This window comes from Drosophila hydei, unplaced genomic scaffold (genome assembly GCF_003285905.1).
Source record: "Drosophila hydei strain 15085-1641.00,03,60 unplaced genomic scaffold, DhydRS2 tig00008114-arrow-pilon, whole genome shotgun sequence".
NCBI classification, from domain to species: domain Eukaryota; kingdom Metazoa; phylum Arthropoda; class Insecta; order Diptera; family Drosophilidae; genus Drosophila; species Drosophila hydei.
In genome coordinates this window covers 7466415-7481362 of record NW_022045827.1, presented here as the reverse complement: position 1 = coordinate 7481362, position 14948 = coordinate 7466415, and the positions used below count along the sequence as shown (strand labels likewise).

The following is a 14948-nucleotide window of genomic DNA, read 5'->3' as shown; positions in this document are numbered from 1 at the left end:
CAACATACAATAAACACGCGACAACAACAATAAACACCACACGTACAAGGCTTGACTGAAAGCGAGGCACTTTGAATTTCAATTTTAAGATTTACTAATCCCTTTGCTTACTCTAATAGCTGCCTGCTTGCTGGACACCGAGTGCGCTTCGTCGGAGGTGTGTCAGGGCGGTCAGTGCTTTGATCCCTGTCTGCAATCGCAGGCGTGTGGCCAGAATGCTGAATGCCGTATGCTTAGCCATGTGAAACAGTGCCACTGCCCGGAGGGCTTCACCGGCGATGCAAACAAAGAGTGTGTCCGCGTGCCGGTAGCCTGCGACGGTGACTGTGCGCCTGGCTACACCTGCCGCGACTCCATGTGCCTGCCATCCTGTCACAGTGATCTGGAGTGCGCCTCCAATGAGAAGTGCCTGCGCGGCAACTGCATGCGTAAGTATTATTATTATATGTTGAGATCATTTTAATTAATGTCCGACATTTTTGTGAGTGGCGATGGAAGGCCACAAATGGCAAAGCTTCTTCTGCTTAAAGGTTTTTCTTTGAGAAGTAAAGATTGTAAACGTTGGTTAGTTCATGCAGAAAACCTATAGAATTATACTAAAAAACTAAGTCGTTGAAAACACAGTTTTTGATCCTAATTATCTGATCATTCAATCAGATCCAGTAAAACTGATTTCATATAATTGAACCTATTAAGAAAAGATCTGAGTATAAATATCTAATAATCATCTCTCTGCAGTGACCTGTCGCGTTGACAACGACTGCTTCCTGGGCCATGTGTGCCTGCATAATAAGTGCGTCTATGGATGTCACGTGGATGACGACTGCAGTGCTTCCGAGTCCTGCCGCAACGATAAGTGTATCAATCCCTGTGTTGAGAATCCTTGTGGACCCAATGCTGCCTGCTCGGTGTCCAATCATCGCGCCAGCTGCAGCTGCCTGGACAACATGGTGCCTAATCCCACAGCCCAAGTCGGTTGTGTTCGTACGCCGCCGCTGGAGTGCCGTGAAAATCGCGATTGCAGCAATGGCTTGGCCTGTTTCGAGTCCGTCTGTCGCCCACTGTGCGCCGACGACTCCGGCTGCCTGACCAATGAGCGCTGTCAGCAGGGCGTCTGCAAGCCACTCTGTCGCCATGACAACGAGTGCGCCAATGGAGAAGTGTGTCTGGGTCTCAACTGCGTCACGGGCTGCCGCTCCGATCAAGGCTGCCCCAGTCATTTGGCCTGCGTTGGGCAGCAATGCGTGGATCCGTGTTCGGAGCCAACCGCCTGCGGCACCAATGCAGTTTGCCAGGCTGTCGATCATCGCAAGCAATGTAGCTGCCCCGAGGGACTCAGTGGTAATGCCGATGTGGCATGCAAAACACCACGCACCGCTTGCGGTCGCAACGAAGACTGTGGATCTAATCAATTATGCTATGCGGGCAGCTGCCAGGGCAAATGCCGCAACGATCAGAATTGCCTGTCGGATGAGCGCTGTATGCGCGGTACTTGCCGCACCGTATGCAACACGGACACTGCCTGCGCCCAGGGTCAGATATGCGAGAATCGCGTCTGTCAAACGGGCTGCCGCAACGATCTCAGCTGCGCCAGCGACGAGGCTTGCATTAACAAGAAATGCCAGAATCCATGCCAGACGCCCGGCCAGTGCGGACAATGCGCTGACTGTTTGGTCATCAATCACGGCGTGCAGTGCCAGTGTCCGGCTTCCTACATGGGTGACGGCCTCACTGGCTGCCAGCTGCCACCGGTACGTTGCCATCCAGGCTGCGAATGTGACGAGAGTGGCGCCTACTGTGCCGCCAAGTGCAGCCGCTCCGAGGACTGCGACTGCGGACAGCAGTGCGCACGTGGCAAATGCCGCAACAAGTGCGGACCCAAGCGCCAGTGTCCGCTGGGACAGCTGTGCGAGCGCGGCGCTTGCATTGCAGGCTGCAAATCGAACGGAGATTGTGCTGCTGATCAAAGCTGCCAGAATGGCAAGTGCGTGGATCCCTGTGCCGACGATCGGGCTTGTGGACGCAATGCCCTGTGTACTGTGTCGGAGCATCGCATGTTGTGCTACTGCCCCGATGGCTACGAGGGAGAGCCCAGCAAAGAGTGCGTACAGTTCGAGTGTCGACAGGACAGCGACTGTGAGTCGAGCAAACGTTGCGATCAAGGCAAGTGCCGGAATCCATGCCTCGAGTATGGCGCCTGTGGCACCAATGCTCAATGTCGTGTCATCAATCGCAAGGCCCAATGCTCATGCCCGCCGGACTTCTTCGGTAATCCGGCCACCGCTTGTCAGCCATTGGATGGCGGCTGCTCGAACAATCCTTGCGGCGTCAACTCTAAGTGCATTGAGCTGCCCGGAGGCTACGAATGCGCCTGCATGGATGGCTGCATGGGCGACGCTCACAAGGGTTGCCTATGCGAAGGAAACCTGGTAAATGCCTGTCACGAGCAGCCATGCGGCCTGAATGCCGCTTGCCGTGTGCTTAGCAATGATCAAGCCGAATGCTACTGCCCCGAGGACTTCCCCAACGGCGATGCCTATGTGCAATGTAAGTGACAATAGCAAAAGCAACAACGATTATGATTACACTTGCTCTTCTCTCTGATTGCAGGCTATTTGACGCCGCCGAAAGAGGACTGCCGCACGCGTGGCTGTGACATTGGCAGTTGTGTGCGCTCGGGCTATGACTACGTCTGCCAGCAGGGTAAGTGGGCCAAGTCTATGTCATTAGTAACTAGAGTACAGCTAATGCTAATAATGTTAACCAGCGTTGCTGATAAAGTTATCGTTGGCTTAAATACATGCATAAATACATATCTATTTTATTGGAGTAATCAGTTAGCGTAATCAGTTTAGCGTTATTATCGTTTATTGTTGCCGTTCTTATTGACATTTACTACATATAACCGGAGTTCAGACAGTAACAAAAACAAAATGAAACCGATATTGTTGTTATAATATGTATTTGGTTTGATTATCTAGCTATGAGTTGTTTATAAAAACTTAAAACCAGCTAATTTCACTAATTTGACAGCTCTCGCAGCTGCCACAACCAACTTAATTCCAAGTTTCAGTGTAGTGTGTGTCTTAATGAATATATCAATTAAATTAAAAAACTTATTAATTACCATTTTTTAACAACCTATACACATGTTCCAAGTTACCAAATGTATACGTGATGTTTTCAATCAAACTCCCTTGCACAACACACACACACACACATACACACAGAAAGAAAGGAAGACACTCCCACACACACGAACACAATATCCGAAAAAGTTCCTCAAACCAACAACTACTTTTAGTTGCAATGCACTAGTTTTATAGTTCCATAGAGTGATAGTTTATAAGAAATGTTTCCGTATGATACTCATTTATATATTATTATTGACATTCTACCCACAACTGCTATAAAATCAAATCGCATATGAGAGATCGTGGAATGTTGCTGTCGCTATCGCGGTTACCCAATCTGTGCCTAGTATTCATTAATGCAAACCCATTCCTCGCAATATAACTGCAGCAAAAACTTAAATTTAATATTATATAAGTACATTTTGTTTAACCAAACGGAATATACTACTAAAAACGACATTTCAGTGCATTTTGGACGGCTTTCGTTATCGTTTTGAGAGTTGCCAGCCCAACTTCATAAAGCTTCACAGCTTGCGTTTATCATTTAGCATTCATTCAGCATTCATACCAATCAATTAGATACATACTCTCTCGTATAATTGGCTTTCAATAACCCATACTTTTTTTTGGAATGTTGCGTGTGGCAACACAACTCAGCTCGGCGGCATCCATTATCTTATGTTTATGAAACCGATTAACGCACAGATCAGTAGACAAGTTGGTTCATCTATAATAAATATCGTATAGTTTTAAATATATAATGCCGCGATAGCGATACGTAGCTATTAATCACAGCTGAAATCGGGCACTGAAAGTGTGAAAAGTGTACAACAAACAACAACACTAAATGCAACGCTTATTATAATAGAAAGAAATTTATTTAAAAGACAACAAATCCTCAAAACACATCCTTGCTACCCACGAAAACAAGAGAAAAAAAAAAAAGAAAAGTAATATCATCGATATCCATGCTCCCCCTGATCCCATCCTGTGACTCCTATGCTCTATCCGACCGACCCCAGAAAATAACCCAACGTTGTTATTCACTATTCTGCTCCCCTGCGTCTGTCGTTTCCCTTCGCTAAACAAAAATAAATAAAACGAATTTCATACAAATCTTTTGTTACATTTCTTGAATGAACAAAGTCTCAGATTGGGAACTGTGGACGGGACAATTCTCACACATGGTTCACATATGCTTAAAAAATATATTTTTTTTTTATTTTTTGTATTGTCAGTTCAAGTGTACTATAGTACTCAAATATAAGTCTCATTAAATCTTATGTATAGATAAATTACAACAACAACAACAACAAACACTACTACTTTTCAACGCATTCCTTAAAGCAAGTTTTAAAACACTTGAAATTAACCGAATAGAAAAGGCTGTTTATTTTTTTTTGTACAAAGCTCCTAATTACTTGTAAATTTTAAGATCCTACGCTCTGATAGCTTCTACCGCCTACCTAGCACACTTTAGCTCGTCTATTGGTTGAAAATCGCTTCCGTACAGATGAAAATCTTAAAACAAAATAAAAAATAAAAAAAACCAAAAAACAACAAGAATCCGAAATTAAACTAGCAGACAAAACTACTGTAACTAAATTTAACTAACACTATAAATATATTTTGGTAAATTTGACTAGTCTTTAAGTTGTATATACACAAATTTGTATATGTGATTAATCACAAATGTACATATATGCGTATACAAATGTGCCGTGTCTTTGCGGCCGCCCAACTAACCCAAACGAAAAGTATGAAACCAACCTGTAAATATTTAAATACCAAAATTATCAATTGTGAATTATGAATAACAAACCATAAAAAACCAAAAAAAAAAAAAAAACAAACAGTAAAGCTACTTAACGTACTACCCTAACGTACTTTTCCAAATTGTACTTACCGATTTTCTACTACTTTCCGCTAATATTGCTTAGTCAAAAGTTGTACCTTCTATATCTTTCCGTTTGATATATATCATTCCTATGCCTGCGTTCAGTATCTTTAACTATCTTGCTAATTTCGCCTTTTTCTATATATATCTTTCTTACCTTTCTCATGCCTTATTCACTCACCCAATCAATGACCAATAACGTGTCTCTCGTGAGGGCAGAGCGCATGTGTTGGATGTCGTGTAATTTTCACCATTACTCAACAAAAATATAAAAAAAACTGCATTAGTCCAAGGAGATCATTGCTAAAAAAACCAAAAAATAAACATGTCCATAGAAAACAATTAGTTGGGCAATTTAAGCGCAAGTCTCTCTATCTCTACACCCGTATACACACACTCGTCTTATAATAATTGGTAAATCATTAAGGATTGTAACTATTGCTCACTCGAACTTATTATTATCCATAAGGCTGCTCGCTCGCTCGCTCACTCGTTTGCCCGCTGCTCGAAGACTTATCAAATTCATATCAATCAACCAACAAAAGCAATTAATCACCATACCAATCATAAGCAGCTACCTACTCTATAATATTATATATACATATTTGACAATTTGCAAGCTTATCGAAAAAAAAAAAATATAATTAAAAAGCGACCTGATATAATGTGAGACGTTCCCTTCACAGTTCTGCAATTTGATGTTGATGTTGACAACAAATTCACAAAAGAAAAAAACAATTGTGTCTACTAAAAACCTATCTAAAGATCACTAACTGCACCGATCTGATTTTGTTTGTTTCTTTTCTCTTACAATTTCCTAACCCATTTTCTGATCACAATTCGTCAAGTCCCCCAAAATATATGATCTATTACTGTAACTGTAACAACTCCCGTGCACAACACCCAAATCCAAACTGAAAACCACAGCAATCCCACTGACATATTTTCTGAACACACCCCAAATACCCCCACCACATACACAAGTACTCAAAACAAAACCAAATTAAATCAAACCAAAACCAAAACCGAAACCAAAGAATACCAATCGAAACAACCAACACTGGATTATACTGTTTATATATTGTCACATTTAAGTTTTTCTACTTTTGTTTTTAGAAATTTTTAGCTTTAAGTTTCTTATCTGAGTCCCTACATTTACATCCCATCTTGTCTACGTACACCAAGTACCGCTCCCCCTCATGTTTCAACCCAAACTTTCTTGCCTCATTTTCAAAATCCGAAAAGATACCTAAATCTTTGATTTATTTCGATTATGCACTCCCATTCCAAAAAAAACTTCGTAAATAGAGAAAAGCAAGAAGAACAAACAACAAGAAAAGAATACTTTTTATAGGGTACCTATCTATCGTATATGCCACTGAATAGTTGAGTGCACCCAACGATTAACATAGTATAAAAAACCAACAACCTGTCTATCTCTCTCTCTCTCTCTCGTTCTTCGCTGCTGCTGTAACGTTACGTTTTAGACACCGAACAATGCTACTCAGATACGGATTGTCCCAGTGAAAAATCATGCCTGCAAGGACACTGCACCGATCCTTGTACAATGCGTGGCGCGTGTGGCACAAATGCGCTGTGTCAGACTGTGCTGCATCGCCCGCGCTGCTCGTGTCCTAGCTGTCATATAGGTCGACCCGAGGTCGAATGCAAACCGGATCCGAAATGTGTGTCAGAAGACACAGACCCCAAGACAAAGGACCAAATACCCTGCACAAACGATGCCGAATGCCCAGAAACATTGCAGTGCGGCCAATATGGCCAATGCACAGATCCATGCAACAATCCCCTATTCATTTGTGAGAGCAACAAAAAGTGCGAAACTCGCCGTCATCAGCCCGTTTGCATATGCAAGTCGGGCTTTATAGTCAATGAGTATGGAGAGTTGACCTGTGCACCGGATAAACGGGAATGCTATCGCGATGATGACTGTGCCTCGAACATGGCCTGCACGGATGGCAAGTGTCGCAACCCGTGCATCGTGCCTTTGGGCCGCGCCCCAATTTGTGCCGAGAATAAGTCGTGTGAGGTGCAGGATCATAAGCCCGTATGCATTTGCATGCGAGACTGCCAGCCATCGATATCGATATGTTTGCGTGACGCTGGCTGTCCAGCGGGCTTGGCGTGTCGTAACTATCAGTGCGTCGATCCGTGCAAGTTTGCCACGTGCGCATCCAACTCGCCATGCATTGTCGAGGATCATAAGCCGATATGTAAATTCTGCCCAACTGGATTTATAGCCGATGCCAAATATGGATGTCAAAAAGGTAAAGCACAAACGTACTCTCTCTCACAACTCTGTCACGTGAAAGTACCTTATGTCTCTGTCTCGTTTATCGTTATCTCTGTTTTCTGCCTCTCTCACACGCTCTCACCTTTTTGCTAGATCTGCCTTATTGTCTGTCCCCTCACCAACCAAACACACACACACAAAATATTACCATGCGAAATATATTGACCAAAGCTAATACATGAAATTTTCGTGCCTCGTCAATTCATTTCCCAAAGTAATGTGTAAATGTATATAGAAGTGAGGAATTAACAATCTATTCTTGTTTTAAGCTTTTGCCTGACCATATAAGGTATCAATTCAATATCTGAATATCAATTTCGAAAGCTAAATACAACGAACCCAATTATCGAATCAGGAATACTCTTAATGCCCGTATAGCTTCAAACCAAAGCGCAATAACAAAATAAGAAAAACTGTTATCCAAATTATTGATGATGATCCTACGGGATCAAAGCCCCCGAATTGGGGATGACACAAAAATAACAGATACAATTACAAAGAAACTCTTCTGAACATTCACACACGCTCATGCTCACAATGATATTAATAAAATCAATTAATCAAAATGCCTCTTGAAAACTATCAATATTTTAACCCTTGATTCTAAATAAACGGTAAATAGATGTAATACTAATGGTATAAACAAACTACAAACAAAATAAAAAACATAAATCCAATATGTAGCTAACTAATAGTAAAAACAATCGTTCCTAATTTGAAAATATCTAACCGTAAAGTAATTTGTACTAAATTTATGTACTGAAAGTTTTTGTCACAGTTTCGATTGTATACAATAAATTTAGCTGAAGCCCTGGAACGTATGTCGTAACACCCCCAGGTACCCCTGTATATATAGTGCACATTCCTTCTTTGCTGTAGCCATACACTTATTTATTTATATCAAATTAATATGTAAATATTTTAACGTATTGTATTTTTTAAATCTTATAATTTTATTTGAAATATGTACAAAATACTCCACTTACAAAATTAAAAACAAAAATCAAGCAGCTAAGCCAGGTGGCAACTGTTCCACAAACGAAGATTGCAGTGATGCACATCAATGCGGATCGTCTGGTCAATGTATCGATCCTTGCCGCACGAGTTGCGTGGGCGCAGTAAAATGCATAACAAAAGCACATAAAATTACGACTTGCATTTGCTCAATAAATTCGACAATGACTGTGACCCCGAACTGCACTACACACATTACTGAACCAGAACTGAACGAGACAATGACAACAGACGCAACAACCATTAGGTACACAGTAATGGCGTTGGCAAACCAAACAGAGATGCGTACTCGGTATACTGATATAACAGCTGAAAGTGAGACTACCAGCTCGTACGATAGCACAACAGAGTCCTTTAAAACAACTAAGCAGCTGAGTATTGATAGTACTACGAATTTAAAAGATATTATGCAACAAAGTACTTTAGTGACAATGTCAAAGGAAACAACAACTCCCTCAACAATCACAGAATATTCCACTCTTCCAGAAACGACAACCATTAGTTCGCAAACCATTCCAACCTACCAAACTAAACCGACATTTCTTCCAAATATTACGATATCAACGTCCTCGACGAAAAAATATTTAACAACACAGAATCTTCCTACAACTCCGCCATCCTCAACGACACCAACTGTTTATAAAGATTCTTCAATTCCAAGTATAGTGACAGAGACAATAACCAATAAACTTCCACAACCGACTGAAAACTCCACAATTTCGTTTACAACAACTGAACCAACAACAAGTCCAACTGAACGGATACCTACAACTACCAAAACTGACACATCACCCGGTCCTTCTACTGGTACGACAATACCACCTGACTCAGGAGAATCTAAAGTTGCATTTACTTCAACAGAAGCAACAACCCATGAATATCCAAAAACTGTACCAACAGAACGCATGACAACAACTACCTTAACTGACACAACCTCACCCGGTCCTTCTTCCGGTACAACAATACCACCTGACTCTGGAAAATCTAAAATTCCATATACTACCAGTGAATCAACGACCCATGAATATCCGAAAATAACTCCAACTGAACGGATAACAATAACCACCTTAACTGACACAACCTCACCCGGTCCTTCTTCTGATACTACAATACCACCTGACTCTGGAGAATCTAAAGTTCCATATACCACAACTGAATCAACGACCCACGAATATCCGAAAACAACTCCAACTGAACGGATAACAACAACCACCTTAACTGACACAACCTCACCCGGTCCTTCTTCTGGTACTACAATACCACCTGACTCTGGAGAATCTAAAGTTCCATATACCACAACTGAATCAACGACCCACGAATATCCGAAAACAACTCCAACTGAACGGATAACAACAACCACCTTAACTGACACAACATCCCCCGGTCCTTCTTCTGGAACTACAATACCACCTGACTCTGGAGAATCTAAAGTTCCATATACAACAAATGAATCAACGACCCACGAATATCCGAAAACAACTCCAACTGAACGCATGACAACAACCAACTTAACTGACACAACATCACCCGGTCCTTCTTCTGATACTACAATACCACCTGACTCTGGAGAATCTAAAGTTCCATATACCACAACTGAATCAACAATCCATGAATATCCAAAAGCAACTCCAACTGAACGGATAACAACAACCACCTTAACTGCCACAACCTCACCCGGTCCTTCTTCTGATACTACAATACCACCTGACTCTGGAGAATCTAAAGTTCCATATACTACAACTGAATCAACGACCCAGGAATATCCAAAAACAACTCCAACTGAACACATGACAACAACCACCTTAACTGCCACAACCTCACCCGGTCCTTCTTCTGGTACTACAATACCACCTGACTCTGGAGAATCTAAAGTTCCATATACTACAACTGAATCAACGACCCATGAATATACGAAAACAACTCCAACTGAACGGATAACAACAACCACTTTAACTGACACAACCTCACCTGGTCCTTCTTCTGGTACTACAATACCACCTGACTCTGGAGAATCTAAAGTTCCATATACTACAACTGAATCAACGACCCATGAATATCCAAAAACATCTCCAACTGAACGGGTAACAACAACTACCATAATTGACACAACATCACCCGGTCCTTCTTCTGGTACTACAATACCACCTGGGTATAAAGAATCTAAAGTTCCATTTACTACAACACAATCAACAACCCATGAATATCCAAAAACTGTACCAACAGAACGCATGACAACAACCACCTTAACTGACACAACCTCACCCGGTCCTTCTTCTGGTACAACAATACCACCTGACTCTGGAGAATCTAAAGTCCCATATACTACAACTGAATCAACGACCCATGAATATCCGATAACAACTCCAACTGAACGGATAACAACAACCACCTTAACTGCCACAACCTCACCCGGTCCTTCTTCTGGTACTACAATACCACCTGACTCTGGAAAACCTAGAATTCCATATACTACCACTGAATCAACGACCCAGGAATATCCAAAAACAACTCCATCTGAACGCATGACAACAACCACCTTAACTGACACAACCTCACCTGGTCCTTCTTCTGATACTACAATACCACCTGACTCTGGAGAATCCAAAGTTCCATATACCACAACTGAATCAACAACCCATGAATATCCGAAAACAACTCCAACTGAACGGATAACAACAACCATCTTAACTGCCACAACCTCACCCGGTCCTTCTTCTGGTACTACAATACCACCTGACTCTGGAGAATCTAAAGTTCCATATACTACAACTGAATCAACGACCCATGAATATCCAAAAACAACTCCAACTGAACACATGACAACAACCACCTTAACTGCCACAACCTCACCCAGTCCTTCTTCTGGTACTACAATACCACCTGACTCAGGAGAACCTAAAGTTCCATATACTACAACTGAATCAACGACCCAAGAATATCCAAAAACATTTCCAACTGAACGGATAACAACAACTACCACAATTGACACATCACCCGGTCCTTCTTCTGGTACTACAATACCACCTGGGTATAAAGAATCTAAAGTTCCATTTACTACAACAGAATCAACAACCCATGAATATCCAACAACTGTACCAACAGAACGCATGACAACAACCACCTTAACTGATACAACCTCACCCAGTACTTCTTCTGGTACAACAATACCACCTGACTCTGGAGAATCTAAAGTTCCATATACTACAACTGAATCAACGACCCATGAATATCCGAAAACAACTCCAACTGAACGGATAACAACAACAACCTTAACTGACACAACCTCACCTGGTCCTTCTTCTGGTACTACAATACCACCTGACTCTGGAGAATCTAAAGTTCCATATACTACAACTGAATCAACGACCCAAGAATATCCAAAAACATCTCCAACTGAACGGATAACAACAACTACCATAATTGACACAACATCACCCGGTCCTTCTTCTGGTACTACAATACCACCTGGGTATAAAGAATCTAAAGTTCCATTTACTACAACACAATCAACAACCCATGAATATCCAAAAACAGAACGCATGACAACAACCACCTTAACTGATACAACCTCACCCAGTACTTCTTCTGGTACAACAATACCACCTGACTCTGGAGAATCTAAAGTTCCATATACTACAACTGAATCAACGACCCATGAATATCCGAAAACAACTCCAACTGAACGGATAACAACAACCACTTTAACTGACACAACCTCACCTGGTCCTTCTTCTGGTACTACAATACCACCTGACTCTGGAGAATCTAAAGTTCCATATACTACAACTGAATCAACGACCCAAGAATATCCAAAAACATCTCCAACTGAACGGATAACAACAACTACCATAATTGACACAACATCACCCGGTCCTTCTTCTGGTACTACAATACCACCCGGGTATAAAGAATCTAAAGTTCCATTTACTACAACAGAATCAACAACCCATGAATATCCAAAAACTGTACCAACTGAACGGATAACAACAACCACTTTAACTGACACAACCTCACCTGGTCCTTCTTCTGGTACTACAATACCACCTGACTCTGGAGAATCTAAAGTTCCATATACTACAACTGAATCAATGACCCATGAGTATCCAAAAACATCTCAAACTGAACGGATAACAACAACTACCATAATTGACACAACCTCACCCGGTCCTTCTTCTGATACTACAATACCACCTGGGTATAAAGAATCTAAAGTTCCATTTACTACAACGGAATCAACAACCCATGAATATCCAAAAACATCTCCAACGGAACGGATAACAACAACTACCGTAACTGACACAACATCACCCGGTCCTTCTTCTGGTACTACAATACCACCCGGGTATAAAGAATCTAAAGTTCCATTTACTACAACAGAATCAACAACCCATGAATATCCAAAAACTGTACCAACTGAACGGATAACAACAACCACTTTAACTGACACAACCTCACCTGGTCCTTCTTCTGGTACTACAATACCACCTGACTCTGGAGAATCTAAAGTTCCATATACTACAACTGAATCAATGACCCATGAGTATCCAAAAACATCTCAAACTGAACGGATAACAACAACTACCATAATTGACACAACCTCACCCGGTCCTTCTTCTGGTACTACAATACCACCTGACTCTGGAGAATCTAAAGTTCCATATACTACAACTGAATCAACGACCCATGAATATCCGAAAACAACTCCAACTGAACGGATAACAACAACAACCTTAACTGACACAACCTCACCTGGTCCTTCTTCTGGTACTACAATACCACCTGACTCTGGAGAATCTAAAGTTCCATATACTACAACTGAATCAACGACCCAAGAATATCCAAAAACATCTCCAACTGAACGGATAACAACAACTACCATAATTGACACAACATCACACGGTCCTTCTTCTGGTACTACAATACCACCTGGGTATAAAGAATCTAAAGTTCCATTTACTACAACACAATCAACAACCCATGAATATCCAAAAACTATACCAACAGAACGCATGACAACAACCACCTTAACTGATACAACCTCACCCAGTACTTCTTCTGGTACAACAATACCACCTGACTCTGGAGAATCTAAAGTTCCATATACTACAACTGAATCAACGACCCATGAATATCCGAAAACAACTCCAACTGAACGGATAACAACAACCACTTTAACTGACACAACCTCACCTGGTCCTTCTTCTGGTACTACAATACCACCTGACTCTGGAGAATCTAAAGTTCCATATACTACAACTGAATCAACGACCCAAGAATATCCAAAAACATCTCCAACTGAACGGATAACAACAACTACCATAATTGACACAACATCACCCGGTCCTTCTTCTGGTACTACAATACCACCCGGGTATAAAGAATCTAAAGTTCCATTTACTACAACAGAATCAACAACCCATGAATATCCAAAAACTGTACCAACTGAACGGATAACAACAACCACTTTAACTGACACAACCTCACCTGGTCCTTCTTCTGGTACTACAATACCACCTGACTCTGGAGAATCTAAAGTTCCATATACTACAACTGAATCAATGACCCATGAGTATCCAAAAACATCTCAAACTGAACGGATAACAACAACTACCATAATTGACACAACCTCACCCGGTCCTTCTTCTGATACTACAATACCACCTGGGTATAAAGAATCTAAAGTTCCATTTACTACAACGGAATCAACAACCCATGAATATCCAAAAACATCTCCAACGGAACGGATAACAACAACTACCGTAACTGACACAACATCACCCGGTCCTTCTTCTGGTACTACAATACCACCCGGGTATAAAGAATCTAAAGTTCCATTTACTACAACAGAATCAACAACCCATGAATATCCAAAAACTGTACCAACTGAACGGATAACAACAACCACTTTAACTGACACAACCTCACCTGGTCCTTCTTCTGGTACTACAATACCACCTGACTCTGGAGAATCTAAAGTTCCATATACTACAACTGAATCAATGACCCATGAGTATCCAAAAACATCTCAAACTGAACGGATAACAACAACTACCATAATTGACACAACCTCACCCGGTCCTTCTTCTGGTACTACAATACCACCTGGGTATAAAGAATCTAAAGTTCCATTTACTACAACGGAATCAACAACCCATGAATATCCAAAAACATCTCCAACGGAACGGATAACAACAACTACCGTAACTGACACAACATCACCCGGTCCTTCTTCTGGTACTACAATACCACCCGGGTATAAAGAATCTAAAGTTCCATTTACTACAACAGAATCAACAACCCATGAATATCCAAAAACTGTACCAACTGAACGGATAACAACAACCACTTTAACTGACACAACCTCACCTGGTCCTTCTTCTGGTACTACAATACCACCTGACTCTGGAGAATCTAAAGTTCCATATACTACAACTGAATCAATGACCCATGAGTATCCAAAAACATCTCAAACTGAACGGATAACAACAACTACCATAATTGACACAACATCACCCGGTCCTTCTTCTGGTACTACAATACCACCCGGGTATAAAGAATCTAAAGTTCCATTTACTACAACAGAATCAACAAA

The 14948-nt window shown here is 41.5% G+C and overlaps 1 protein-coding gene across 3 annotated transcripts in view; it reads left to right on the top strand.

Moving 5' to 3' along the window:
- LOC111601174 overlaps positions 1–14948 on the top strand; it is a 115817-nt gene that overhangs the window by 40634 nt on the left and 60235 nt on the right. For all 3 annotated transcript variants that reach the window (XM_030224439.1, XM_030224438.1, XM_030224436.1), the window contains exons 9-12: positions 120–428; positions 739–2547; positions 2611–2703; positions 6519–7316. In XM_030224439.1, the coding sequence (XP_030080299.1) occupies positions 120–428; positions 739–2547; positions 2611–2703; positions 6519–7316 (3009 nt within the window). The remainder of the gene's footprint in view (positions 1–119; positions 429–738; positions 2548–2610; positions 2704–6518; positions 7317–14948) is intronic.